The following is a 26,825-nucleotide window of genomic DNA, read 5'->3' as shown; positions in this document are numbered from 1 at the left end:
AAATCATGTTCACAGAAAACGTTCTATTTATGTTACGCAGCAAATGGCAATGAATAATCGTGATCCATTACAAGGCAACAAAAGGCAACCAAAATGAAATGTCGTTACCTTGAATAAAACTGTTGGAAACATTTGGGATGATGTAAATACGCAAGTCAACTAAATTTATAACATAGGCCTAGTTGTTTTTAGACCTTTTAATGTTACAGGTTTGAATTACTTACATCTGCACTTTGAGGGCTAATCTATTTATCTCTGTGAGGGGAGAACGTGAGCTCAGCTGGCGACCTCCGTCAGGGTCAGGTAAAGAGAGATTAGTTGTGGATCGTTTGAGGGTTGAACCTCTGAAGTGAACGACCTCGAGCCTCCGGTCACTTTGAGGCTGATTTTCTCTCTCTCTCTCTCTCTCTCTCTCTCTCTCTCTCTCTCTCAGCATTCATCTCCCTTTCTCTTGACCTCAACGCCACATCCCTGCCATGTTTAAAGACACACTTAAGCACTCAGAGGCCTTTTTCCCATCACACAAGGTCAACTAATAGTTATATCAGATTCATGCACTTAAGAGACACCACCCATACTGCAGTGCAATGATAATCAAACTACAGTGCACATCACTGTTCTTTTTAAAGATGTGCAGATAGTCTACATATGTTTTAAGTTGGTATATAGAAAACACAGCAGCCACATTATAAATGTGATACTATACACTGTGCATTTATTGTGGAAATATACCAGGTCTCCATTCATTTCTACTGATATGTTTTACTGCTACTTTCTGTCGCTGCAGTTTTGAATATTACATTTATTTTTACGAGATCAACATTGTCAGTTCACACTTCACGACTGACCGGCGTCAGGGTGTCACACACCTCATGACCTTTTACCAGGAGAAACCCATTATGTCTGGTCACAAGGTCCTGTGCTCTGATTGGCTGTAGCTGTCTTTGATTAGTCAAGCTGTAGGGCACAGTCACACATATGATAATCGCCTGCTGAGGTGAATTACGTATCATCGCTTGTTGAATATGGACAGTTCAGGATGTGATGCACATGGAAATCAGTTGTGTGGACCTTATTCCAGTTGAGGTTGTGGTTGTTGAATGAGCGGTTCTTTCCATGTCTGACATCATTATCTACTGGCTGGTGCAAACATGCAGCTCATATCGGGGTCTCTTCCATCTTCAAAACTACAGCCAACGCTATACGACGAGGCTGTGACGTCAGCGGCCAATGTTCCCCAAAGGTGAGCAAGGGGGAGAATAAATAAAGGAGATAAAGTTAAAGGAGAATTCAAGTGAACGTGAGGAAAAGGTTCGCCACTGCTACATTTCCTTGTGGGACTCTGCTCTTGGCCTGCTAAATAGGAGGTGATGTGACGGCTAACTTATCCAATCGCATCTTTTTCGTTATTCGTTATATCGTTATTTAAATTTGTTAACTTTAAAGCTCCATTTTAAATGTATCTTTAACCACTTACTGGCTTTAAGCAACAGCTAAATGCTTCACTTCCTTACCGGCTAGTCATCAACTGCCTGTGTTGGTCATTTGTCTTGGTCAGATAATGGATAAAGGGTTTTTGTCAGCTGCCTGCTGCATCTGGAAATGACACTGATCAGAACAGTGAGAGGGAACCAGGAAAGTAAAAGAAATCTAAAAACCAACACTAAAAGCTGCTTGAACACTCTGCATAGCAGGGGGGGTATATACTGCAGAGTCAGGCCTTCATTTTCTGTGGGATCATCACTACAAGCAACAACATTTACATACAAGTTGCTTGTTGTTAATAAAATATGTACATTCTGTACACAAGTAATGTGTATTTACAGTGTGGCAACTTCTACTTATGTAAAGGAGCTGAATCCTGGTTTCTTAACTGAATTTAGTACCTAGATTGAGAAGTGCACTGTTTAAATGCCAAAAGCAAAGGGCTGGGTTTCGCTCCAGGTAATGGAAAACAGTCAGGCCACTGCTGAAAATGCGACCACAGCAAACTTATCACCTCAGCAATCTAAAGCCCATCCTGAGGCCCTGCAGAGCTGAGTATTTACTAGCCTATGTGATGCTCAATGTATATACATACATGCACACACACACAGAAGATCAAGCTCCTCCCCGGCTCCAGACAGAGGAAACCTGATGCCTTTAAAAGCCAATAAAAGCATAATGGAATCTAGAAACCCGAGCATTTCAGTCCATCACATCGCAGCATAAGTCGGAGCTGAAACGCTATATGTACCTCCTGAAAATTAAATTGACTTGAAGTTGCCTCGACACACCGAGGATATGAGCTCCACAAAGTGGGAACTGAGAGTGACTGTGCTTCACACTTCCAGGCTAAAAGTGTGTGTGTGTGTGTGTGTGTCGGCTGAAAGTGCCGAAAGTACTGAAAAGACGGGTCAGTGTGAGCATGGCTGCCAGTGTGTGTGTGTGTGTGTGTGTGTGTGTGTGTGTCTGTTGTATTCCAAGGATCAGTTTTACAATGAAGGCCGTTGCTATGGGCAACATTTGCCTTTCACAAAAATTCCCATCTCCCAGTAAGAAGTTACCAGACCCCCCCCACCACCACCACCCCCCCCCCCACACACACACACACACACACACTATAAGTGTTCAAACTACATAAGCAGGTGTTATGTAATGTCAAATAAACAACCTAAAATTCAACATCAAAACAGTCTGCTCCTTCGTCTCCCCGCCCGCCCCCTTTCCGCCTCCCCTCCCCCCTCTGATCCACAAACTCCGTGCCAGTGTATCCCCCCCCATCCTCGCCCCATTTCCCTTTCATCTTAAACTCCATTCCTTATCTCGAGGCTAGCCCCCGAAATTCAGCGTGACTCCAAAAAACACACACTTAAATAAACACACATCCGACCCCCGAGGCGGCTCCAGAGTCCACCCCAGGGCCCGCCCCCTCTTCTTTTTTTTTACAAGTTCCCGACACACACACACACACACACACACACACACACACACACACACACACACACACACACACACACACACACACACACACACACACACACACACACACACACACACACACACACACACACACACACACACACACACACACACACACACACACACACACACACACACAAGTTCTGGTGGTGGTGTGGTTTTTGTTTTTCAGTGTGCATCATGTTTATCCCAACCATTAATAGTAATGTATAAGCACCTCCTGGGTCTCGACATGTTTTATTTACGATACAATATTATATCTGTGAAATCACAGTATGTCGGGCAGCAGTGCGTCACTGTATGTAATTACAGTGTGTGTATATGTCTGAATGGGTATAATCACAGGTTTTGTTTGTGGTGTGTGTGTACATGGGCGCACAAATACCCCTCAGACGTATTTGTGTGGGTTTTATGTGATTCTGGGGGGAGTCGAACAGGGCCAGCTCTGCATTTCGCCTGCGTTTCGGGAGCTATAAACAGCTATACTTTCAGCCTGTGCCACATTGCTAACTAACCACAATGAGACGCAACCGGCGCTCGTCTACTGCACACATAACCTGGGGCCAAAATCATCTGTATGTTGCCCTAAATTTCCCTCCACCGCTGCATTTTTGTTCCCAGTTGTTCTAAAAAGGAAACTGTAAGATGACAGCTGTATACACCGCTGGATCTGCACGGTGAATTCAATCTTGGTTTCTGGCAACGTATGAAGCAGTGCCATTGTGAGAGGTGCGGTGCCAGTTGGAGTCATTTTAAAACAATCTGGGAGCTTGGAGTATATAATTAGGTATACTTGTGTAAAAAGAGAAGGGGAAAACTAAATTGAAGGACGGAGCAGAAAAAGAATCGGTGTTTGTTAAGGTAATGTCATGTTCTGACAAAGCGAACACAGGTATGTCCTTTTGAGCCGTGACTCAGGTGGAAACCTGATCTGAAGCTGACAACAGGCTTTGAAGTATACATTTAATCCTATGCACTATAGCGGCTGTGTGTGTGTGATAGTGTGTGTGTGTGTGTCTGTGAGCTCGTTTTACAGGTTCAAAGCTGGGATTTTATACCTGAGCTCAATGCTGCGGCTTCACAAATATTAATATTCCACAGGAGACGATTTGTTCCAGATTTTAATTTAGGATCAGACTCGGAAGAAAATGCAAGATTATGAGGCTGAGTGTGTGTGATATGAACACAGCAACACTGCAGCAACCTGACAATGAGACACGGTGTGTGTGTGTGTTGGTTATATGACAATTTGCAATGTGTGTGTTTTGTCTGTAGGAACGATGGCTGTATATAATTATACAATAGAAAGTAGAGGTAGTTATACTGATTCATCTCACACACACACACACACACACACACACACACACACACACACACACACACACACACACACACACACACACACACACACACACACACACACACACACACACACACACACACACACAGTGAATGTGTCCTTGGCAGACGTGGGATCCAAAGAAGATGTATTTGGTTGTTTTCTTGGCTGGTCCAGTTCCGTATAGTTCAGAGATCCCCCTCAGGCTACAGCTGGGCAGATACAGAGCCTCATTATGATTGTCTTCAAATGCATTCCTCAGTAACCCAAGAGGCTGCGGTTGCTGCTGCACAATGCCTGGCACACACACACATGGTAACACACACATTTTAAGCTATAGCTGCAATGCTGCTAAGCTTGGGAGAAGTAATTATTGTGTGTTTTTTTAATATGTGAGATGTTATCGGAGCGAATGTCCTCGATTGCTGCTGCAGCAGCTCTGAAACTGTGAAGAATCATTTGAATACTCCCTCTGCTCCCTGGCACCATCTGTGAGTCCCACTCCTCTATCTGTCCCTCCATTTACTGCACGTTGATGGAGAACAGGAGGAACAATGGAGGACCCTGTGTTCGTGTCCACTGAAGTCTTTAAGTCCATTTTTCCCCCAATGGTGTTCATTTAGAATACATCCTTTTTTATTATCCAGAGGATTTACAGAAATTGCATCTTGAAATTACCAAATAAATCTATAGGTGTCGCTAATGGTTAGCATATTTCTTTGCAGCACAACATTGCCTATATGACCAGTCAAGTAATTTTTATTTTCTTTTGTATTTACGCTGTGAGGCCACGTGATTAGTTCACACCAGCGTGATCGCGACTCCCAAGACATTACAGTCTCAACCTCAGCCCCCCACCGTCTGTCCCGTGAACAAAATCATCTCAGTATGTATCCAGATTAAAACACCAATGATTTATATTACCTCACACTTAAACAGTGTCCACTTGCATCAAAGTATTTTTATTCCTATTCCATTAAACGTCTTGTGATCTTTCAGCTTCATCTTGTGACCCCCATGTGTTTAGAAACCACTAGATGATAAAACGGTTGTAATTGTGCAGCCTCGTGGTACCGACTCATGTTAAATGATGTCACATTTGATATTTATTGAATCTGTAGACAACAAAGCTGAGCCCTGTATCAATATTCACCAGACTTCCTTCAGCAATTTACCTCCCTGACCTCCTTGTGTATAGACGTACTGTGCATCCGCTTCTGGAGTGAGTGCATGTGAGAATATTACTAACTCGGAGCAAGTGAGCTGATAACTTTTCTAACACGCAATGCACACGAAACTGGAAGAATACAAATACCTCAAGATGAGAAAGAGGCGCCATGAACGTGGAGGACGAAGATTTCAATTTGGAAAGAGCACAAGATTGGAGATAAGCCATAAGGGCCGACGCTGGAGCCGTTGTGCTGCCTCCTGAATGTTCTGAACATTTTCCTGTTGTTGTGAATGCGTCTGAGCTGGACAATCTCCTGCCGCGTACTTCATTTGTAATAGGCAAACTCTGGGAATTGTCCGTACCCAATTTTCCGGACATTTTCCAGAGTTCATGTCTGAAAACTGCTTAGGTGAACTGTGCAGGTATCCTCCAGTGTGACCATGGCTAATTAACAATGTGCATTTCAGCCACTAATAGACAGTCCATGTCAAGCCAACTCATATTTGTCCCCAACCATGACATGAGCAGAGCCACACCACCAAACTAAATGTCTACCATTGTTGCAGGGAACGTTTTATACCCCTGTGAGGGTGTCCTGTCTGAGCTAAAATGCTGGATGCCAAACATGTAATGAGAGCTGTGGCTAAAAAAACAATAATCATCTGTCAAAAGTTGAGAGATCAGGCCTGAAATGAGGTAAAGTGATCTTCATGGAGTTTAATTCACTGTAGGTGGAGTGCCCACGCTTTGCAATGCAGCTGCTGATTTAATGCCATGTCTGTGTCCGCTCCTCTGCAGTCTGACCCACACCGATAAGAGGTGCAGAGTTTGAGCCATGCCACTCAGTGACAAAAGTGGACTGTTGATAGCTCTCTACCTGGAAAAGGGTCATGACCACTTGGCACGTATGCTCTGGACCACTTGCCGAAAAAAAAAAAACTGCAGTCAGTTTACTGGTTGTACTGTTCCACGCCCACCGCCTCTTCTCCAGCGTGGATCCCCGACCCGGTCGGTATAGTGACCTCTAATCTCCCTCCATCTTTTATTGCTTTTCCGCTTGGTCTCTCTCCCCGCCCTGCTCTTCCTCTCTCACCAGCTGGGCAGGTTGGGCAGCAGCCAGCATGGACGCTAACACACTTACTGTCAGACAAGGAGATGAGAGGGCAGGCTGTGTGTGTGTGTGTGCGCGTGTCTGAGAGAGAGAGAGAGAGAGAGAGAGAGAGAGAGAGAGAGAGAGAGAGAGAGAGAGAGAGTGTTACCAGGTGATGGCCTGGTTAAGACACCTGCCACCTTTAGCAGAGATTAACACAGAACAGCTCTGCACAGTCACACAGTCTCACACGCTTACAGTCTCACACGCTTACAGTCTCTCACACACACACACACACACACACACACACACACACACACACACACACACACACACACACACACACACACACACACACGGTCAGATGTCGAGACAGTGTCTTGTAGCAATGACGTCAGGTGAACCTTCAAACAACTCACACCTGCACGCTACAGCCAGGGGGGTCAAAGAAATCCTGTCTCTGTGAACACAAGGTGACATAAAGTCTTAGAATACACTCCTCTATTCATGGACACATGATGAGCCAATGGGCCCCTGAGGTTAGGACACATGAAAGGGCCCCTCTTCTCAGCAGAGTATAGCCTTACACAGTGTGCTCACTTGTTTTTACACTGTATTCCACATCTTGCTCATTTGGAGCCAGAGTCACAGTAGCGATCAAGGGATGGAAGTAGGGAAGTCCAGTCTGTTTGGGGTGTTAGGACGCTAACATTCACTAATTAGCACATTATACAAAGTACATCTGAGGCAAATCTAAAATCATTAGGGTTCATCCTGAGGGGAACATGAATGTATCGACAACATTTAAGTCGTGTGATATCTATAGATACTTCAGTCGGGAACAAAGGAGCAGTAGTGTTATTCATAGGGCTATGGGGCTCATATTATGACTTACAGTGCAGCCAGCCACCAGGGGGCGATCAAGACGCTTTGGCTTCTCTTTTAGAGAGCCGTCATGTTGTCCATCTTATATACAGTCTATGGTTGAAATCATTTTGTTCATGTTTGGGATTTAAAAAAATGTTTTTTATAGTGCACAAACTGAAAAATCGTGAATGCAACTTACTCTCAATCATCTCTGTTATTCAAAAATAATAAGGACAGTACAAATACAGATTTATGAAACCATTTCATCAAGGGTTATAATGTTCTTTCAAACGGAAAAAATGCAAGAATGTTTTCCGCAGTAAATGCTGTCAAGCCTTATATCCGCAGCGTTCACCCTGTGGCTCCAAACCATACAGCTTCTATCAAATTGATTCCTTCAGCTGTATGATAAATACATACATTTACAGTCATGGCTGAAATGTCTGTCATGAACGTCTCCTCCTCACTTCATTCAGCCTCCCAGGCCTCTTTTTGTGGCAGTGAGCCAAGTAAAAAAAAAAAAGAAGCTCCAACTCTTAAAGGGCGGGTTATTATTTAGCGTCAAGAGATTCAGTACAGTAACAGCTGCAGCGGGGGGTCATCAGCAGCCATCACTTTGTGTTTGCATGAGGGAACCTGCTGAGCAATTTTACACTGATTAAGCTGTTTAAGAGATGGGAAGTGGTTCTGGGTGGCTGCAAGGGGGATTAATAAAGAAAGTGTGTTGGATGTCAGACTAATTTTAAGGTTTAAAACAAAAATAAAGTCTGACTTTTATAGCTGCTTGTGTTATTTTTAAATATGTAATAATCTAAAACTGCTCTCCAGCGCCCAAGTGGACATGATGCTGAGTGGGAAGGCTGATTTAGTCCGTTGCCAAACACATTTCTAATCTCGTCCTGCATGCTTTTCTCAGTTTTTCACACCCGAGTGCTCCCCATGACCGATAAACGTGGACCACGGGAAAGAAATGTAAACACGCTCATGTTCAACAGCCAGAAAATAAGTGAAACACTTTTACTCCCTCCACTATTTTTAGTTCTTTCTGCCGATAACGTTTCTGATAGCGCTACCATAGCTGATCCACAATCGCAGTCACTGCTGGTCGTATTAATTCCCCCGCACAAAACCTGAGGGAGGATTGCATTACACTGGCTCTAGTTTGTTATTCCCGCTCACTCGGGACCTGAAGCCGTCTCCGAGCAGCACCAAACCACAGCTGAAAAGCATCCAAGCACTAATATTATCTTTCTAATATTATCTTTCTCCACTGAGTTATAAAGGACAAAAGATGATCCAAGTGATGAATGGCCTCGTGGAAAGTCGTGCATTTGCTAAATATGGTGCAGTGAGTGGCTTGGTCAGAGAGCTGCAGGGACAGAACAGGTGCACAGTGGAGGAATGAAAAAAAATTAAAACATGCATCTGGATTGTCTGAATCTAAATCCGATTTTAAGTTTTTTCAATTTTCATCTCACACTGTTTATCTGCTACCAAACCCTTAACAGAGCATTACTTCATATCAGTTACTAAAGCTTTTCGTTGCAAGCATCACCATTAATCCTCATTAATGCTCCCTGCACTCCCTCTTTTATGCAAACGACTACGGAGGCCTTTAAACTGAGAAACTGACTTTAAATAATTCACCCAAAATGTAACAGAATATGATCAGTCCTCTCCGTCATCTTCTTACAAGCAAAATACTGACCTCTTTCCAACAACATATACTGTTCTCTCTCTACTTAGCTCTGTATAAAGTGTTTCCCCTAGAATTTCTCATCATTCTTCATGATGTGAAGATTTAGCCATTTAGTTACTTCAATAGCATTTTTCGTTTTCTCATTTTTTTTGTGTGTGTGGCTGAGGTTCCTATTACTGAGGAAACCCTGGTAGGTATAGTAGTTTTACTTAGGTGGATTCATGCATGTAAAGCAATGTAATGTCATATTTTATTCATGTCAGCCTCACTGTTTACTGTTCACCAAACTATGTTAACTGCTAATGCAACAGGAAAAGCATTCATCGGATCGGGGCTGAAGGAGCAGGAACTGTGGCCCCCGGGAGGCCGAGTGTGTTTAACCTGCAATGTCTCCGTTCTTCCAATAAAACGAGCAGCTGACACTGAGACTTGCCGCAGACTCAGTGGAGGTCACATGACTGCGTAGCGACACATCAGGCGGCCTGTAACCGTGTAATGGACTGGAGCTGTGAGACTGCCACACACACACACACACACACACACACACACTAATGCATAGATGCACTCAGCGCTTGGTGAAATATGGAGGAGCAGTATGATGGGAGGAGGGGTGATACAGAGAGAGAGAGAGGCACAGAGATGCATATCTGTATGTAGGACCCAGCTGTTACACTAATCTGACAATCCAGCAGGATTAAAGACCACATCTCAAGGCTAGCACACACACACACAGTCACAAACGCACACAGACACACAAACACACAAGGCCTCTCTGCGTGAAATACTCCTCCATTATATATGACCTTATGAAACATGCATCTGTGTGTGTCACTGTCCTGCTGCCAGAGATGCCTTGAGATTCTGACACAACTGCTGCTCCCACACTACACAATACACCGCCGTGCATGTGTGTGCTTGTGCTTGTGATTGTGTGCGTGTCTGGTGATGTTTAGTGGAGAAATGTTGCAGAGAGCAGTGAATGCTGCGGGTTGGCTGGTTGGTCAATGACTGCGTTTTTGTGGCTGCTTCTATGAAGTAGTGGAGAGAGAGAGAGAGAGAGAGAGAGAGAGAGAGATAGAGGGAGCAAGGCCGAATGCGGATTTATGTGTGTGTGTGTGTGTGTGTGTGTGTGTGAGAGAGAGGGTCATTATAGCCTGACTCAATGGGCCCATTTCTGCAGGGCCAGTGGGAGGGCGTGGTGCCTGTGGCTGGAACTTTTCTTGTGTTTCTAAGGAACTTTTCAAAAGGGCTCAGCAATGTGGCTGCGTGTGAGAGAGAGAGCCCCGCAGACCATGATGCCTTTGTGTGGCAGCGAGCAAGAGAGAGAGAGAGGCACTCAGAGTACACTCAAAAAACGGTAATCAATGGTCTCCTCTCAGCCCCGAATCGAAAAGCGTAACACACACACGAGGAAATGCACACACAAACAGACGATGATTAGAATCACATTTCTCCCCATATACAGTGATGCGAGTCACAAGGCAGCATCTGTGTGTGTGTGTGTGTGTGTGTGTGTGTGTGTGTGTGTGTGTGTGTGTGCATATAATTACAGCCTGTGTAATCAGGCTAATGACAGTCATGCGACTATACAGACCCCAAGGATAAAAATCAACGCATAAAAGGCAGAGTTTTGGAGAGGCCGTGCTTAAATTGAGAGTACTTGAAATAAGGGGGAAAAAACAGTGAGGGATGGAGGGATGATGGGGCCGGAGGCGGGTAGGAGGAGAATGAGAGAAGAGCGTTTTTGTCTTTGAAGCAGGGGAGAGAAATCCAATCAGCCCTGTGTAATTCAATATGGGATTGAAAGATGCACCTTTTTGCCAGTGTGTGTGTGTGTGTGTGTGTGTGTGTGTGTGTGTGTGTCGGCATGATGTGTATTATTATGATTTCACATCTCTCACACACACACACACACACGCACGAGGTAAACAAATTGCTGCTCCGGGAGCATCCCGAGCAGCTGACCTTGCCACGCTCTCTTGGCCCCCTCCCATTGGTCGCCTGACTTTGGCGGAGGTGCAGCCAATCCCAAGGCTGGGGGCAGATTGCGGCCAATGACTGCAGGCCAAGTGACGGCCAGCAGCAGCCAGATAGCTGATTGATTCTTCATGTATCATAACGACTCTGGATATCGAGCACTAATTACGCAGGTCGTGAGATCTGGTGACGGAGCGAGCTCCAGATAAGACGGGAGCGGTGAGCGGGGCCACGCTGCCTGGATGCTTGTGACCTCATAAGATATTTATCTTGAGATACTGATTAACTCTAATGAATCAATGTCAGAAGACTGGAAGCACTCATGAGCCAACATGATAAACAAGGACGGGAAATTAGACATTTGGTTTGCCCTGTTTTTTTTCTCTCTTCAGTGAAAGGCTCATGTGTTCTCTGTAGACTCCGTCGTGCAGAGCAGCTGGGTGACTTTTAAAGTAAGACAGGGATTTTGAAAACTGAAATGACGGAAAAACGAATGCATTAAACATATAAGTAATTTTTTTTCTCGCACAGCTCCATGTTTTTAAACGTGAGGATTTGCCGTCTTCTTTGGGGCCTTTAGACTGTGACTAGTCAATTAATCAATAACCAGAATAATAAACTAAATACTTGCAGGACTGAACAAGAGAATAATCAATTGATTAGTTTTCATGCCACCAATTGTTTTGGTTTCCATGGAGGAACGATGGTTTATTTGGGAACACATACAAAATATTTGGTTAATTTGTTCTTTTTTCTATTTTTCATCCATTTTTACTTTGTCTCTTCAAAAAATATAAATTTTTCATCCTCACGTTTCTTAAAATGTTCAAATGAAATAATCTGAGCAGGGACATTCACTTTTGCAGCTCAGACATGCAACCTGTAATGGCCTCACATTAAAAAAAAACGTTGGGGGGGAAATACAGTTATTTGCAATGTTTGGTGACTGCATGTCTGTCAAGAGACTAAATCAAAACCTGTGTAAAACCAACCGTAAATGATAAAAAAGCTCCACAGCAGGAGACGCTGCTGTGTGGATCAAACGTAATCTCCCCTAAAACCCACTAAATATTGCTTGTTTATGTCCAGGCTAAACTACCAAGATAAACTTATATCGAAAATACCACTTTTTCTTTCCCCTCATCGCACCATCTTTGAATGAGCACGAATTTACAACAAGCATCTGTCACATGACGGCCGGTGGCGGTTATGGGTCGTTACTTTCTCTGAATCTGAAGCTACAGACCTCAAACAACCAGCACAACATTTAGCCGGCGCAAAAAATCGATGCGCCGCAACAGATAAAACTTCGGCCCCTGCCATCTGTGAATGTCATCTTATTTGCCGATATCAGTCGACAAGGTCAATATCGGCTGATGGTGACGTTCAGCAGATAAATCAGTGCGTCCGTAGTGAAATGTATAGACGTGAAGTTATTATTATTCAGGTGGATGCTCCCTGTTGTTCAGACGGTGTTTTCTTCCTTCAGCCTCTAATGAATCAACTCTTAAATAAATATAATATCACACACGTTTGTTCTTCTCTTCATCTTCTGCAGCACAGTTAAAGAAGTTAAAGCGTCACCCCTCAGTGCGCAACATTATTCACCAACTAATTAATTAAAAGGTGGATTTAAGTAACTAATGGCTTGAGAATTATTGTCTAACACATAGATTAGCTCCTGAGTGCTTGCTATAACAATCAGCAATCATTAATTCCTGGGTACTATTGGTTCGGTTTAATTAAAGTGTGACTGGGGAGCTTGATGGAGGCAGAGCGGTCAGCGACGCTGTAAACCAGACAGAATGTGTTCGCCGGCGACAGGGAAATATATGGGTTATGATACGATCTCGCTCTTACAGCCCTCCTCTCTCGCTGTAATCCTGTCCAGGTTGTTCTCTCCATTCAATCCGTCTCAGCTGCCCTAAGCTCTTTACAGGCCTGCGTTAACCACCCGTCTCTCTCTCTCTCTCTCTCTCTCTCTCTCTCTCTCTCTCTCTCTCTCTCTCTCTCTCTCTCTCTCTCTCTCTCTCTCCAGTCTGCCCCATCCATCCATCTCTCCTGTCCATTTTCTCTTTTTCCCCCCCACTTCCCAATCAGCTCCTTTATCATCTTTGGCTCCCCCTGAAGCCAGACCCTCCCCCACTCTCCCTCCATTTTCTTATTAGCTTCTCATATCTTTATTTTACTTTTTACATATTCTATCCTGCCTTTCCTCCCCTTGTCTGCAGCGTTCTCTTCCTTTCCCCGCCCGCTCCCTCCTTTTCTTCTCTTCACCTGCCACCGTGTCCTTTCATATCACTTTGGTCGGTGATTGCCTCTGACCTCGTCCCCCTCTCGTTCGCTTCAAATCCCCTCTCGCTCCATCTCCACACAATAATCACTTTCAGATCTGTCGCCACACCTTGCGGCTGCTTTGTTCCATTTTCTTTTTGTGTTCCAATCATCAACAATTCCATGATCAGGTGTTAAAATAAACAAGATGATGACACAAGATGCAATTTATGCTCAGCAGTAACTAAACCAAATATTTCTCATCACAGTTAAAGTTGGGTTTTAAACCTCATTTGCTGTGTTAAGTATTTTTGGATATGACGAAATGAGGTGATAGAAAGGGGGGAAGGACGATTAAGAAAAAGGTCCCCAACCAGAATTGAACTGGGAACATTGCAATCACAGTGTGGTGCACGCCTCTTAACCGCTAAGCCACCGTGACACCCAAACCTCACTGCTTTTTTTGGTACCAACAGCACAGGGTATAAATGGGAGACAGAGACAACTGCACAGACCTTTAAAATTACTTTGCAATTACAACTGGGAATTGAACCTCAGGTCTTTTTTGGTACCCACGCATTTCCATAGCCGAGTATCAAAGACTCAAGCTTGTAAATGTCCAATCTGTGTCAGTTTTCTTTAACTTCAACTTTTTTGCGTTTTTTTACACTGGATTTAACCAAACAAAACATTTATTATAAGCAAATTTTACATTCAGTTCGTCATTAAGTTATTTTTCCAAGCAAAATGCCAAATATTTGCTGCTTTCAATTTCTTAAATGTGAGTATTTGCTGCTATTTTTCAGTTTTTTTTAAATGTAATATCCTTCAGTTCTGGGCTGTTTGTCAAACCCTGTTAGGTTGGACTCTGGGAAATGCTATTTTAATCTTCATAGACTACACAGTTTTTGTGTCAATGGCCATTAGTTGCAGCCCTACTTACCTTATTCGGGCAAAGTTCTTTTGCAACTGTTGGTATGACGACAACATTTATCATTTGAGACCTTTGGCTTCTTTTTTCTTGCTTGGAAAATGGGTTTTGTAGGGGAAAAACTGCTCATATCTCAAAGTGAGGTATGTTTTAATCCAAGTGTTGTATCTGCACTAATAAAACCTAAAATTTAACCTGCACCTCTACTCAACATCAGAGACAGTAAAACTTCAGACATGCACAGAACTCTGCCCATTTGCCTGAAGTTTTGCAGAGGGGCTGTGTGAGAACTCAAGCTTCCGAGTTAGTTCATCCAGCTGCTTTGCAGAACTTCTCAACCCAGCCCCCTGGTAAAATGTCCGCAAAATGTCAGAGTGGGCCCATGTGAGAATACAGCAGGGAAAAGTACAACAAGTAGAAGTCACAGCGAGCGAGTGGGCGTGTTGACGACATTTCTAACTCGAGACAGATGCAAAACAGAAAAAACAAACAGAATACAAATATATGTTTTTTATGCATTATGCATCTGTTTTCCACTCAATTATAAAATAATTATAATCATTAGTTTGAGTTAATTATAACCCAATTACAATATTTAACTTACATGTCAGTAAAGGATAATTGAAGTGTGTCCTCTGTCTCAACCCTCCCTTTGTTTTGTGTGACCTGTCAATCTGTCATGCGGATCTGCCGCAGTCATATCATGTCCTGTCACACAGACCCCCCACTCAGTTCAACAAGGGAAACAATTATCATGTCTCACACTCGCTAAATAAACAGCACACTTGAGAAGACAGGCAGACACACACACTTTCAGACCTGGATTTCTGCTTGCTAAGATTAGGGCTAATCCACAACTGTTGGAATGAAAGATTAAGAATGAATCACCTGCTGCCGCAGAAGTGTGTGTGTGTGTGAGAATGGAGGCGTTTAAATAAAAGTCCTATGGGAAAGAACCCTGCTGCAACCACCAAGCAATATTGCAGAACACACACACACACACACACACACACACACACACACACACACACACACACACACACACACACACACACACACACACACACACACACACACACACACACACACACACACACACACACACACACACACCTCGTTAGCATCAGTGGCTCATTCAAACTGCAAACACCTTTGAAAGAGCCCTTTAAACCAACAGAGTTCAAAAGGTTCACTCAGAAGGTCCACACACACCCACACACACAGTCTGTATTTAATTGGATCAATGCTCTTCCCTCACGGCTCGCTGATAATTGAGGAGACGTGAGAAACATATGGTAAAAGCCTTTTGTTACCAAGTTCCTGTTTATTAAGACGAGCAGAATAAACGAGCAGCTCCACAGTGGTGACAATGGAGGGAGAGGAGGACGAAGACGAGGAGGAGGAGCGGAGCTGGTGGGTGGATGGTGTAGAGATGGATGGATGGAGAGAGGGAAAATGTTGCAGCAATGAGCTCCTGACCTCGTTCACTCCTCTGTCGGGACGCTGGGCTAAATAATTCAAACGCACACATACACAGTCACATGCCTCTCGCACACAGTATTTCTCGCTCTCGTTCTCACAAGCAGTCTCCCTGTGCTGCTGCTTCATCACCTTCTCTGCCTCCGTTTCACGTGCAAACACGCACATGTAACACACCTATAAAACTCCCCCTTTGTGCACCACTCAGAAAGCTCCCTCTCCAGCTCAGGCTTGAAGGCCAGCTCTATAAATACTCACTTCCTGTGTCCATCCTATAATAACCCATAACCAGTGAGACACAAACACACACGTACAGGCCATTCGAATCAGTATGCAGACGAGCAGATCCGCTGCCGTGCACAATCTAATAAAATCGTGATGAAATATTACTGTAAGAGCCCCCCGTTCAATGAGGATGACAACCCAGATAAGATTGAATTAATATCAAAAATAAAAACTGATTAACTCTGCATCCGTCTCTATGGAAAACACACCAGAAACCAAATATTTGCAAATTAAAACCGACAAATTCTTTTTGTTGTCAAAGAAAAACACGAGATAAAGATAATTGACAGATTAGAGACAAGACGAAATCAAGTGACAACAAATTGGACGACAAAACATTTATACATCCCGTCCTGTGCAAGCATGCATTTAACTTCCCCCTTTTTACCCGATCTTTATGTCTTTCCTGCAGCGCCTTAAAGACGCTCCCCAGGGAGAACGCTCTCTCTATCTTCGTCTCTTTCTTCATTTACGAGCACTCTCTCCCACTGTTAGTGGCAGACTAACTTACAGAGCTCTCAGTGGCCCTAGTGGCCATTTTCAAATATGGACCCCCAGAGGAATAATGATAGCACTAGTCAGAAAGTGGCTGAGCCAATGACAAGAAAACTCTTTACACAGAGCATTGGGAGCAGGGGAGATCGGGCGTCATTAGCAGTGGCCTGAAGATAAAGCTGCAACTTTGTTCCAAGGTTTTGGAGTTTGATTTTTACTAGATCATAGAAATATTACACACTTGATAAAACAGTATATTAGATTATGGTCAAATCAATACCAACTCAAGTATCTGTAGAAAAATAGTCTAGTCTATAAAATGTGAACGCAGACATATCATTTCTAAATAAATGGCTGAAACACTGCAAAAGATTAAACAGTTACAGCTCTAGACTGTTATATTTAATTGATTCATCAAACATCTTTTTTTCTCCGTTCATAAAGACCAAGGTGACATCTTAAATGTCTCGCTTAAACTCATTTACAAGATGAAGACTAAGCTTTTGTGATGATTTTAAGATTAAACTAAACTATTAATACTTAAATTAAGACTAAAAATGTCCAAAGTTTCAACAGACCAAAAAAAATAAAGAGTAATCACAACTTGCTGAGACGATTACCATCAGACAAACAAATGGGCAAACAGATGGAGGGGGAGATGGGTGTGGGCCTGGGGTTCAAGTGGGGGAGGTCAGACGGGGGCCAGCCGCACAAAGACGATGACCCTGGTCGAGTGTGAAGAAGGCCGGCCTTATCACGGCCTCAACCCGCCTCTTATCAGCCGCCTGGCAGGAAATACACATTCCAGCAGTCCCATTGGACCGCATTGGGTTTCAGCTCTGTGTGACCCCACCCATCCGGCCCTTCGTTAACTCAATTACCCAGTTGTTACAGAAACGGGCCAGGAAAGACAGTAGCACCTACAGTAGGGATGCCCACGATACGAGTGAAGAATGACGGCATCTTAGCAGCGTTAATATGCTGGTGAAAGGCGCGCACACACACACACACACACACACACACACACACACACACACACACACACACACACACACACACACACACACACACACACACGTTTGTTAGTGGGATAGAGGCGCCCTGTTTCTGAGGGTTTTATTTATAGCGAAAGCTCTAACACACAGAGATCCCAGAATGCTTTGTGGTTTTGGAGGACGGCAATGGGTTTATGCTCTCTAATTTAGAATCCTATAATAGTACAAACACACACACACACACACACACACACAACTGTAAAGTTGAGACTTAACTGCCATCTTTTCCTTTCTCTATTTTTTTATTTATTTATTGTAGTGGAACAGTTCAATGGAGGAAAACAGAGAGAGGAGGAAGTAAAATGAAAAAAGGAAATGAGTGGAGTCGGAAAACAGAATGAGTCGTGAAAAGCTGTGAATGAGAGAGGCAACAGAGAGGACGAGGAAACAAAATGAGACGGAGCAGAACGAGAGAACGAGGGGAAAGTGAGGGAAGAGCGAGGAGAGAGAGGGGGGCAATAAAGCTGTGACAGCGACAGCGATGCTGGTTGTCATGGCAACGGCCGTGGAGAGCAGGTAGAGCACGGTCTCCTGGGAATGAGCAGTACACGCCTCCCTCCCCCACCCGCACTCTCTCGACATCCCTCCATCCTGGCTCCCATCTCTCCATCGTCCTGGCCCCGCTCCATCCCCTCACCATCATCCAGCTCTCATTTCTCCCCTCTCTCCCTCTTCCATATCCCACAATTTTACCATATTACTTCTTTCTCTTCCAATAATCTCTTTCCCTTTGCTTCCAGCGCTTTCTTTTCCACCCCGATCCCTTTTTTTATTCCTCTTTTGATCCTTCAGCATCCTGTTCGCCTTTCCCCTGCTGTAGCATTACCGTAACACTTTTTCCATCCTTACCTTTCTCCATTTTATTTCCCCCGGTCTTTCCCTCCTTCTCATTATCTTGTGGTCTCTGCACCTCCCTTTTTTCCACTCCTCTCCTCCTCCATCCCCTTGTCTCTATATTCATCTAACTCCCCTCTCCAGAGAATACGTATGCGAGTGTGTCTGCGCAGCGCTGCCCAATTACTGCAAAGGAGGATCTGTGTGTGTGTGTGTGTGTGTGTGTGTGTAGTAACTACGCGGCCTGTGTTTCCAGCCTGTTGTGACCTACCTAAAACACCTCCAGCGTTCTCTGTCTCCCTCTGACTCACCGAATCAACAGAACTGCCGCGCACCAACCACAACTATTCACTGGCTCTGCAGAAGTGCACGTGTGAATTCAGTTTGTGTGTCAGATAATCAAGAGTTCAGCGCTAATGTGCATCGGTGCACATATGCGAGCAGGCGTGTCTGCACTTGTGTATGCGTTACTGGTCATGGTGAGAGGAGCCAGGGTTTCCAGCTGCATGAACTGAGGCTATAGCAGCATTCTTTCTGATACGTGGGACGACTTGAACGCATGCCACTGGGAATGTTTTGTGTTGCACAATGTGGTGGAGCCAGATGATTGAAGACATTGGGTACTTTCGAAGCTGTGACTGGCAGCATGAACGTAGATTCACGCAGCTGATTAAGTACAACACCTCAGCGTGAGCAGCAGTAAGGGTTTCGTTATGCAGCCTGGCACAAAACTACAGTTATGAAGTGTTTCCCTATAAAAGCATTTAGCTGTTTTAAAGAGGCAGAATAGGGCAACAAAAGAGAAACTAACTGGGCACTCAGTAGAGCGCAGCCCGCCAAGGCCCGGAGGTCCCCTTAAATTCAATCAAGCTGCACCAAACTTCATACACTCGCAGATATCAGTCTCGCAAAAGTGCCCAATGATTCCCTGGGAAAGTGGGGAAAATGTTGAAAACAGGGTTTTATACAATGGGATGAACAGGGTGATCCAACTGCAAGCGGATGGTAGAATATGTCTCCAACCATCCAACTGCAAGCGGATGGTAGAATATGTCTCCACATGCGATCGCTTGTGATCAGATCTTCGTGCCCTGTATGCAAATAAATACCATTTCTGTTTTGCAAAAACCAAACTGTTGGCAGGCTGTTTCTTTTTAAATTGGCAGAAGGCAGCAATGCACTTCCTGTGCCTGGTCTGCCGGAAATTAAAAGACGAAATCAAAACAACACAGACTGGGTCTATTTCTTACGATGTTCCAGGCAAACCAAACGGCCCAAGACGTTTGACGCACTCGTTCTATATTTCTAATGGCTTTTCAGAATATTCTGAAGCCAGTTTATGTAAATTGAGAAGCAATTGAATGAAGCATGAAAGAGCGCGTACAGCAGTGGAGCAGACAGTCCACCTCTGAATGTGGTCTGAGCAATCTGATCTCACTGCTTACTTGGGTGCGGTCGGACTTGTACTTAGAGCTGCCCTCTTTTGATCAGTTCACCCATGAAAGATTTTAATGCCACGTATATTATGAACAAGGCCAAAGAACCATGTGGATAGAAAAAACTGAATATAGCCTTAATCGTGAGAGGTAAACTGTTATGAGGTTTCAATGCAAAGACAGCAAATGCTTTCATTTTAATTTGGGCCCTGACAATGACACTGGTTCACCAATCTGATAGACTGTAAAGCCCCTTTTCCATTGGTCAAAAAACTCACTAACAGCTAATAACATCTTGCTTTTGCCTGCGATGTGAACGGATACAATCAGCATTGGCTCCCTGTTCAAATGACTCTGCAGTTGACAGATTTTAATAGTCTCTGATCGCCAATGATGAAAAATTACACCCGGGTGAATGTGCTAATTTCTTCCTTTTTACTTTGGCAGTCTAGACACTGATGCTGAACCTTTTTTGGCACAACGTTATGACACACAATTAACTTCGGTAAGTTTACACATTGGCACGAACATAGCCATGTATGTTTGGGCAGTGGCAATTTATTTGTTAGTATTGTGAAAGATGCAACCCAGGTAAGATAGCGAGGTGAGAGAGCGCCTCAGTTTCTGGTGCATTCATGATGATGAACGTGACTCATGGGGGAAAAAAAACTCCTCTGCTCCTCTTACTATTTGGGCATGGCCGCTTGGACTTGTAGCCTCCCTCATTGTGCATTTGCTACTAATTGATAGGCAAGTTATTTTTTATCTTGAATTTTAAAATCCACTGGCAGCCAATGGAGAGTGGCCAAGACTGGAGTAATGGGCTCTCTCTGTCTTGTCAGAGCTACAAGCCAAGTTGCAGGATTTTCGACCATTTACAGACGAGCTACATGAACTGAGGCAGGAGTCAATTCTAATCATCTAGTCATGAGGACACTAAGGCTTGTATTCATTTCTCAGCTCAACTCAAACACTTATCTGCTTTGACTTGATTTGTTACCACGAGCTCACAGTGATTAAGAAAAATCTGTCCCCGCTGGAATTATTTTGCCCCGAGTTTCGCTTCTCAGGCTACGCAAGTTTCTTGATTGGAATACTGCAGAAAACATCCAGACGAGACTCACGAGTGACACGTAAATTATTAGTATGCAGCCTGACATTAGAGGTTAGAGGGAGATTGCAGCGAAGCCTTTTGAGCTCTCCTGGGGCCAATAATGAGGGCCCTCTGTTTTATCCTAATTAAAATTGATAGAGTTTGCTACACAGAGTTGAGCTTTGAGTTAAAGTTCAGTATGAGCTGCAAATTCTGAGCTCCCATTGTTCCGTCGGCTTGGAGGGACGACACACTGAAATAACAGGTATTGCGAGAGCAGGTTTCTCCGTCCTTACACACTGTTATCGCTCTAATAGTAAATGGGAAATTCCATTTCTATTGAGTCGCATAAACCACTGAAACTTTCTCCAGCAGACAGAAAAACTAATTTCAGTCAAATGCGGCGCATCTGCCAAGCCAGTCATTCCAATGAGATAAGAAATTGCTTTCAGATATGGGTGAGCAGCATGTGTACATATGCAACACACACATACACAAATAGCCAAAGGGAGGAGACAGGGAGATGAGGGGGGGGTCGGGGGGGAGTTGTTTTTCTCACTGAAGGCTATCATTATTCTCCCTCCCTCTGTCCATGCTCACCTCCAGACACCAGCCCTCTGAATGCAGGTCCGGATATGAACCGTGATCCTTTTCATTTCCTCCCATCCAGCAGGGAAGGTGACCCGCCATACCATCACCCATCCTTTCACACACACACCTGAAATACCTCCTCCACCCCAGGAGTGTTTTCTACCTGCCAGCTTGTGTGCTGCTGTGTGAGGGGGGACTTTGTCCTCCAGCAGAGTGAGAAGGGACCCACTTCCTGTGTCAAATTGCCTCTCGCATTCCACACTCTCCCTCAATCCGCCTCGTCCGGGCTATTTTTTCCTCTTTCTTGCTCCTTCTCGCTTTCTTCTTCTCTATGGGGGGCTTTGTTTGCCGTCGGACGCACAAAACACTGATTCATTCCGCGACTTAAACATGATCCTCAAGAACACAACGCTTTTTCCGCCACACACACACACACACACACACACACACACACTTCAAGGAGCACAAGTTTTGGCAGCGGATATTCACTATTTTTGAGCCCACACAGACAGATGGACAGATGGACGGATGCACACACACACACACACACAGGCTATCTGTGGGACACAACAGATGTCTGTGGGAAAATCGGTCTCCCATGTTAAATACATCCGCACGGATATGATGTCACAACTTGGATAACAGGAAATATAAAAAAAGACACAACACTCAAAAGAAACCCCCCCACACACAGACGTCACTTGGTTTAAAGCCAAGAGGCCTCTAAAGAAAGATCCTGACAGCACTTACATACAACGCTGCGTGAGTGTGTGCGTGTTTCAACAACTAGGTTGCTCGAGGTGAGTCTTGCAATTATCAAGACTTATATAGTTCACGAGTGTTACCTATAAAAGCAGCACCTGCATCCATCTGTGCTCTCCTAACAGTGTTTTAGTGAGTGTGTGTGTGTGTGTGTGTGCATATGTGTCACACCTGTCTCCATCTGTACACTTCTAGACAGATTAGATCTGCTGGAGGCCAAGGATCTCTGGCAAAGACTGCAGCTGACTGACCCCTTAATAATCACTGTGTCTGTAGACGTGTGTGAATGTGTGTGTGGTGTTGAAAACCTCTGACAAACCAGCGATGTATCACAGCGCTCCAAGATGTTGACAGTACAAATATTGGGTCAAAAGCAGTTTTCCCTGAGTGAACAAGATAATAATTCAGAATTCAAGTCTCAACTCAAATCTGTGCAGTTTGAAGTGTGATTGTGCGACATTGCAGCTAGTTGTACTGTGATGGTGTAATATACAGTATGATACTGGGCTTAAGTTGTATTCTGTTGTACTTTTTGGGTGGTACCTCTGGTCGTCCACTAACCAGAGGGTCTGTAGTTTGCTCCCCGGCGCCTCCCGTTGGCATTTTGAAGTGTCCTTGATCAAGACAATGAAGCCCTGTTTATGAAAGCAGATAAAAGGCTGACAACCGACACATTTTGTTCCATGTGTTCCGCCTCCTCCTCTCTCTACACGGAATGTTAGGGCCCAGTCACACATACGTGAATATCTCGGGTCAAAGTTCACCAAAGTTGAACTCCACGCAAAAGGCCCGGTCAGACCTACGCGAAAGTGTCCATTGTGAACCTAAGACTCCCGTTCACTTCCAATCATGGCGAGGGGTTAAAACTTTGGTGAACTTTGACTTGCGATATTCGCTTCACATTTGAATGTTTGGCCGCGCCCTAAGCCACGCTGCATTTTGCTTTGCCACAGGAAGCGAAAGTTTTAATTGCAAAATCACTCTCACAGATTGGAAGTGAACAGAGGGCAAAGGTTGGCCACTGAAATATTTGCGACCAGGTTCTTAAACTGCGGGCAACCGAAGCCTGCTCAAACATGATCAAACTACAAATGGATACCAGAAGGGTTCCAGCCCCAAGATCTTGTCACGTACAGATTCACAATTTGAGATTATCACACTTCACTTACAGAGATTAACGCAATTTGTAAAAGGGTTTAGAGTGGTTGAAAAGACTGGAAAATGCTAAATAAATACAGTCTACTTACCAAATCAGTACCGTTTCTTCAAATATTTATATTTTTTTGTACTAATTTTATTCAATTTAGAAGAACTTTAACCATGTACGTGAAAGTTTTGTTGAAAAGTGTCAGCAAACTTTACTTTAAGTATTATTCCAGGTTTCACTGGACTGTACATTTTACACTGAGCACAGCAGATGTGAAAATAAATGAGCTAAAGCCTCAGTGCAGTTATAAATAAAACTACACACTCACTGTGTCACACAGGGAATTGTTGTTTTCTCCGTAATTTACATAGAGCAGCAGATTTGTGTTTTGATATTTTCTTCACCCTCTTCTTTTTCTCTGAATGACTCGTTGAGCTTCCTCCTCCTCCTCAGAGGATAAATCTGGATCCATCGGTAACGGAACGGAAGGTGTGGGCGCGCTGTGGGGGGCGCGTGAAGCTCGGCGTGGATCTGGGGAGGTGTGTGTGTGTGTGTGTGTGTGTGTGTGTGTTGAGGAAGGCAGGGGGGGGTGTTCGCGCATTCCTAATCAGCTTCCCCGTCGCGATTCCCAATGACATCATTCCAACCAAGCCTTCGTTCGCGCACCGCATCGCCGTTAACTTCCCCGTTACCCCACCCACATTTAGCCACAGACACACACTGCTGCGAACATGCGCACGCACACACACACACATACACACCTCCGTTAATGACGGACGGGACGGGATAACGTCCCCGGTTGGATTCTGGCATCTGGACAATAAGATCTGGCTAAAAATGGAGCGCGCACCTCACAGGTGGCGATCGGACATCCAATCACCTACACACACACACACGCACACGCACACACACACACTCAGACACACGGACCCACACACTAAAGTCGTTAAAGCCGCAGTAGGAGCTGGCTCCCCTGAATTAACGGCAGGATGTGAGCTGGTGACACAGACACCACAGACCGAGGCACCGCACAAAGACCCGTAATCAAGCTCAATTAGAGATAACCCGCTAATTACCGACACACACACACACACACACACACACTCACTCACCCCCTGACTCGAGGGGGTGCAGGCCATAATAAACCCCGACACTGAGACACAAAGGCTGGTGTGTGTGAGTGTGTGTGTGTCTGTGCGTAAGAGCTGCATGGGGGCAGGGGTGCACGGGAGTCTCCAACCCCCCTAACGGGACTCACGGTCGTCCAATGAGGGGCTGATCGCCTTATGTAGGTCGAGTGGAGGATTTCCTACCGATCACCGAGAACCACTGTCTCGTTAACAGTAGCTGCACACGCACACACATTCACACAAAATGCCATGGTGCACACTCAGGAGCTGCCCGGTTAACAAAGGATCTGAGTGAGTGAGTGAGTGAGGTGAATGAGGCTCGTGCTTACCGCGGCGGTGTGCGCGAGGAGGAGCGCCGCGAGCGCAAGCAGCCACGGCAGCTTCATGGTCGGGGCGCGCGTGCACAGCCTCCCGGTGCCGCCGCTGCCTTCGGGGGGAGGAGGAGGAGGAAGAGGTGAGGGGGGTGAACAAAAGCCTCCTGCCGCCTGCTCTCGGTGCGTGAGTGTCGGTAGTCGGTCCAACTTCACATCCGCGCGACCATGCGTCTGCTGTCGGCTTGTTTTTAATCCACGGCTTCACGCGCTGCTCCCGGTCACCGGTTGAAGCGGCGGTGTCTCCGCGAGGCCTCCGCTCAGTCTGCTCCTGCGAGTTTATGTGCACGAGCCCCGATAGTTAGTGCCGGGAGAAGTCAGAGCTCCTCTCTCTCTATCTCTATCTCTCTCTCTCTCGCTCTCTCTGTCTCTCTCTGTCTCTCTCTCCCTGTCTCTCTCTCTCTCTGTGTCTCTCTCTCTCTATACACTCAAGGCTCTCTCTACCCTCGCTCTCTCTCTCTCCTCCCCCTCTCCGTTGAGGGCAGGATGTTCCGTATGGCGAAGCTGTTTGGCCTGGGAGTCTGGCAGGAGGCTGAGAGAGTGTGCGTGTGAGTGCGTGTGCGTGTGTGTGTGTGAGTGAGATGGGGGGAAATCTCCACGCGAGCAAGGGCGAGGATGCCCCCTGCAGCTCGTTTAGGCACCCGCAGCCCCACGCACGCGCGCGCACGCACACGCACACACACACACACACACACACACACACACACACACTGAGGTGGTTCCGGTTGGCCGCGCGCCATTAAACACACCTCCGCCTTTAGAGCCGCTCTCCTTCGCTGTGATTGGCTGCGTCACGGTCGGAGTCACCGACACCTGAGCCTACGTAACTACAATGAATATTTATTCGCCCCGCTCGCGCCGTACAGCCTAGTTGTGTCGCCTAGCAACCAGTCGGGCTAACCCTGAAGAAGCGAAGGGCGGAATCACTGCCTGTAGTTTGTAAATGGATACAAATCTACCGCTAATCCAAATGGACACCTCCTAAAACCTTATCTTTATGGAGAAGTGTCAACTAAATTGAGCTTTATGACTTGAGCCTGAAAGTCACCGTGCAAACACTGAGACAATAAAAGCTCTTGACTCAAGGTGGCCATCTTATTTTTACAGTGGCATGTTGTTCCAAAAAGTTCTTGACTGGCTCCTCTATGTCGCTGCTGTAGCTGCAATCACTGGTGAAGTTTAAAGCTGCTTTCAGACATGCACTGGCCTCCGCAGCTCCTCTGTATTTTCTCCGGAGGAGGTGCATGTATGCATGACTTTCCCCAGAGGGTCATGTCCGAAAATGGCTTAATTAAAAAGATACTTCACCCAAAAATGAAAATTCACCCATTATCAACTCACCACTGTCCACTGAGTTTCAGGGGTAAACAGTGTTGCAGCCAAATCCAGTACAATTGAAGTAAATGGTGACCACTTTTTTCAAACGTAAAAAAACTAAAACAAAAAACTAAAATGCGTCCATTCTGCTCCCGTGGTGTCATCCAGGTGTCCGTAAGCCCCGACATTCAAATTCGACTCAAAACGGCGTAATTTACACCAAGTTTTGAACGTAAATGTCTTGTGGATTTGGCAGGATTTATGACTTATACTGCAGCCAGCCACCAGGTGGCAATCGAGTCAATTTGGCTTCACTTTTGGGGATCTGACATGGCGTCCATCTTTCACGAGAGAGTAGAGGTACAACGAAACAATCAATCACTCACATTCACACCTATGGTCAATTTAGAGTCAATGTGGTTGAACACAAATGTATAAATACTAGATGCATTGTATGAAGTGTGACATGAGGCCCCTCCCCTCTATCAGACTGCTAGACAACAAGGTAAAGCAGGACCCAC

At 45.1% G+C, this 26,825-nt stretch overlaps 1 protein-coding gene across 3 annotated transcripts in view; it reads right to left on the bottom strand.

Annotated features, from left to right (window-relative positions):
- Positions 1–25,365, bottom strand: part of sdc3 (syndecan 3) — a 36,175-nt gene extending 10,810 nt beyond the window's left edge. For 2 of the 3 annotated variants that reach the window (XM_034599861.1, XM_034599862.1), the window contains exon 1: positions 24,946–25,365. In XM_034599861.1, the coding sequence (XP_034455752.1) occupies positions 24,946–25,002 (57 nt within the window). In that variant the 5' untranslated portion in view covers positions 25,003–25,365. Of the gene's footprint in view, positions 1–18,472; positions 18,530–24,945 lie in introns of those variants that run through there. The other variant, XM_034599863.1, reaches the window with a different exon arrangement.
- Between the last annotated feature and the right edge of the window lie 1,460 nt (positions 25,366–26,825).

This window comes from Hippoglossus hippoglossus, chromosome 11 (genome assembly GCF_009819705.1).
Source record: "Hippoglossus hippoglossus isolate fHipHip1 chromosome 11, fHipHip1.pri, whole genome shotgun sequence".
NCBI lineage: Eukaryota > Metazoa > Chordata > Actinopteri > Pleuronectiformes > Pleuronectidae > Hippoglossus > Hippoglossus hippoglossus.
The sequence above is the reverse complement of the archived record's forward strand: the minus strand, read 5'-3'. Positions and strand labels throughout refer to the sequence as shown.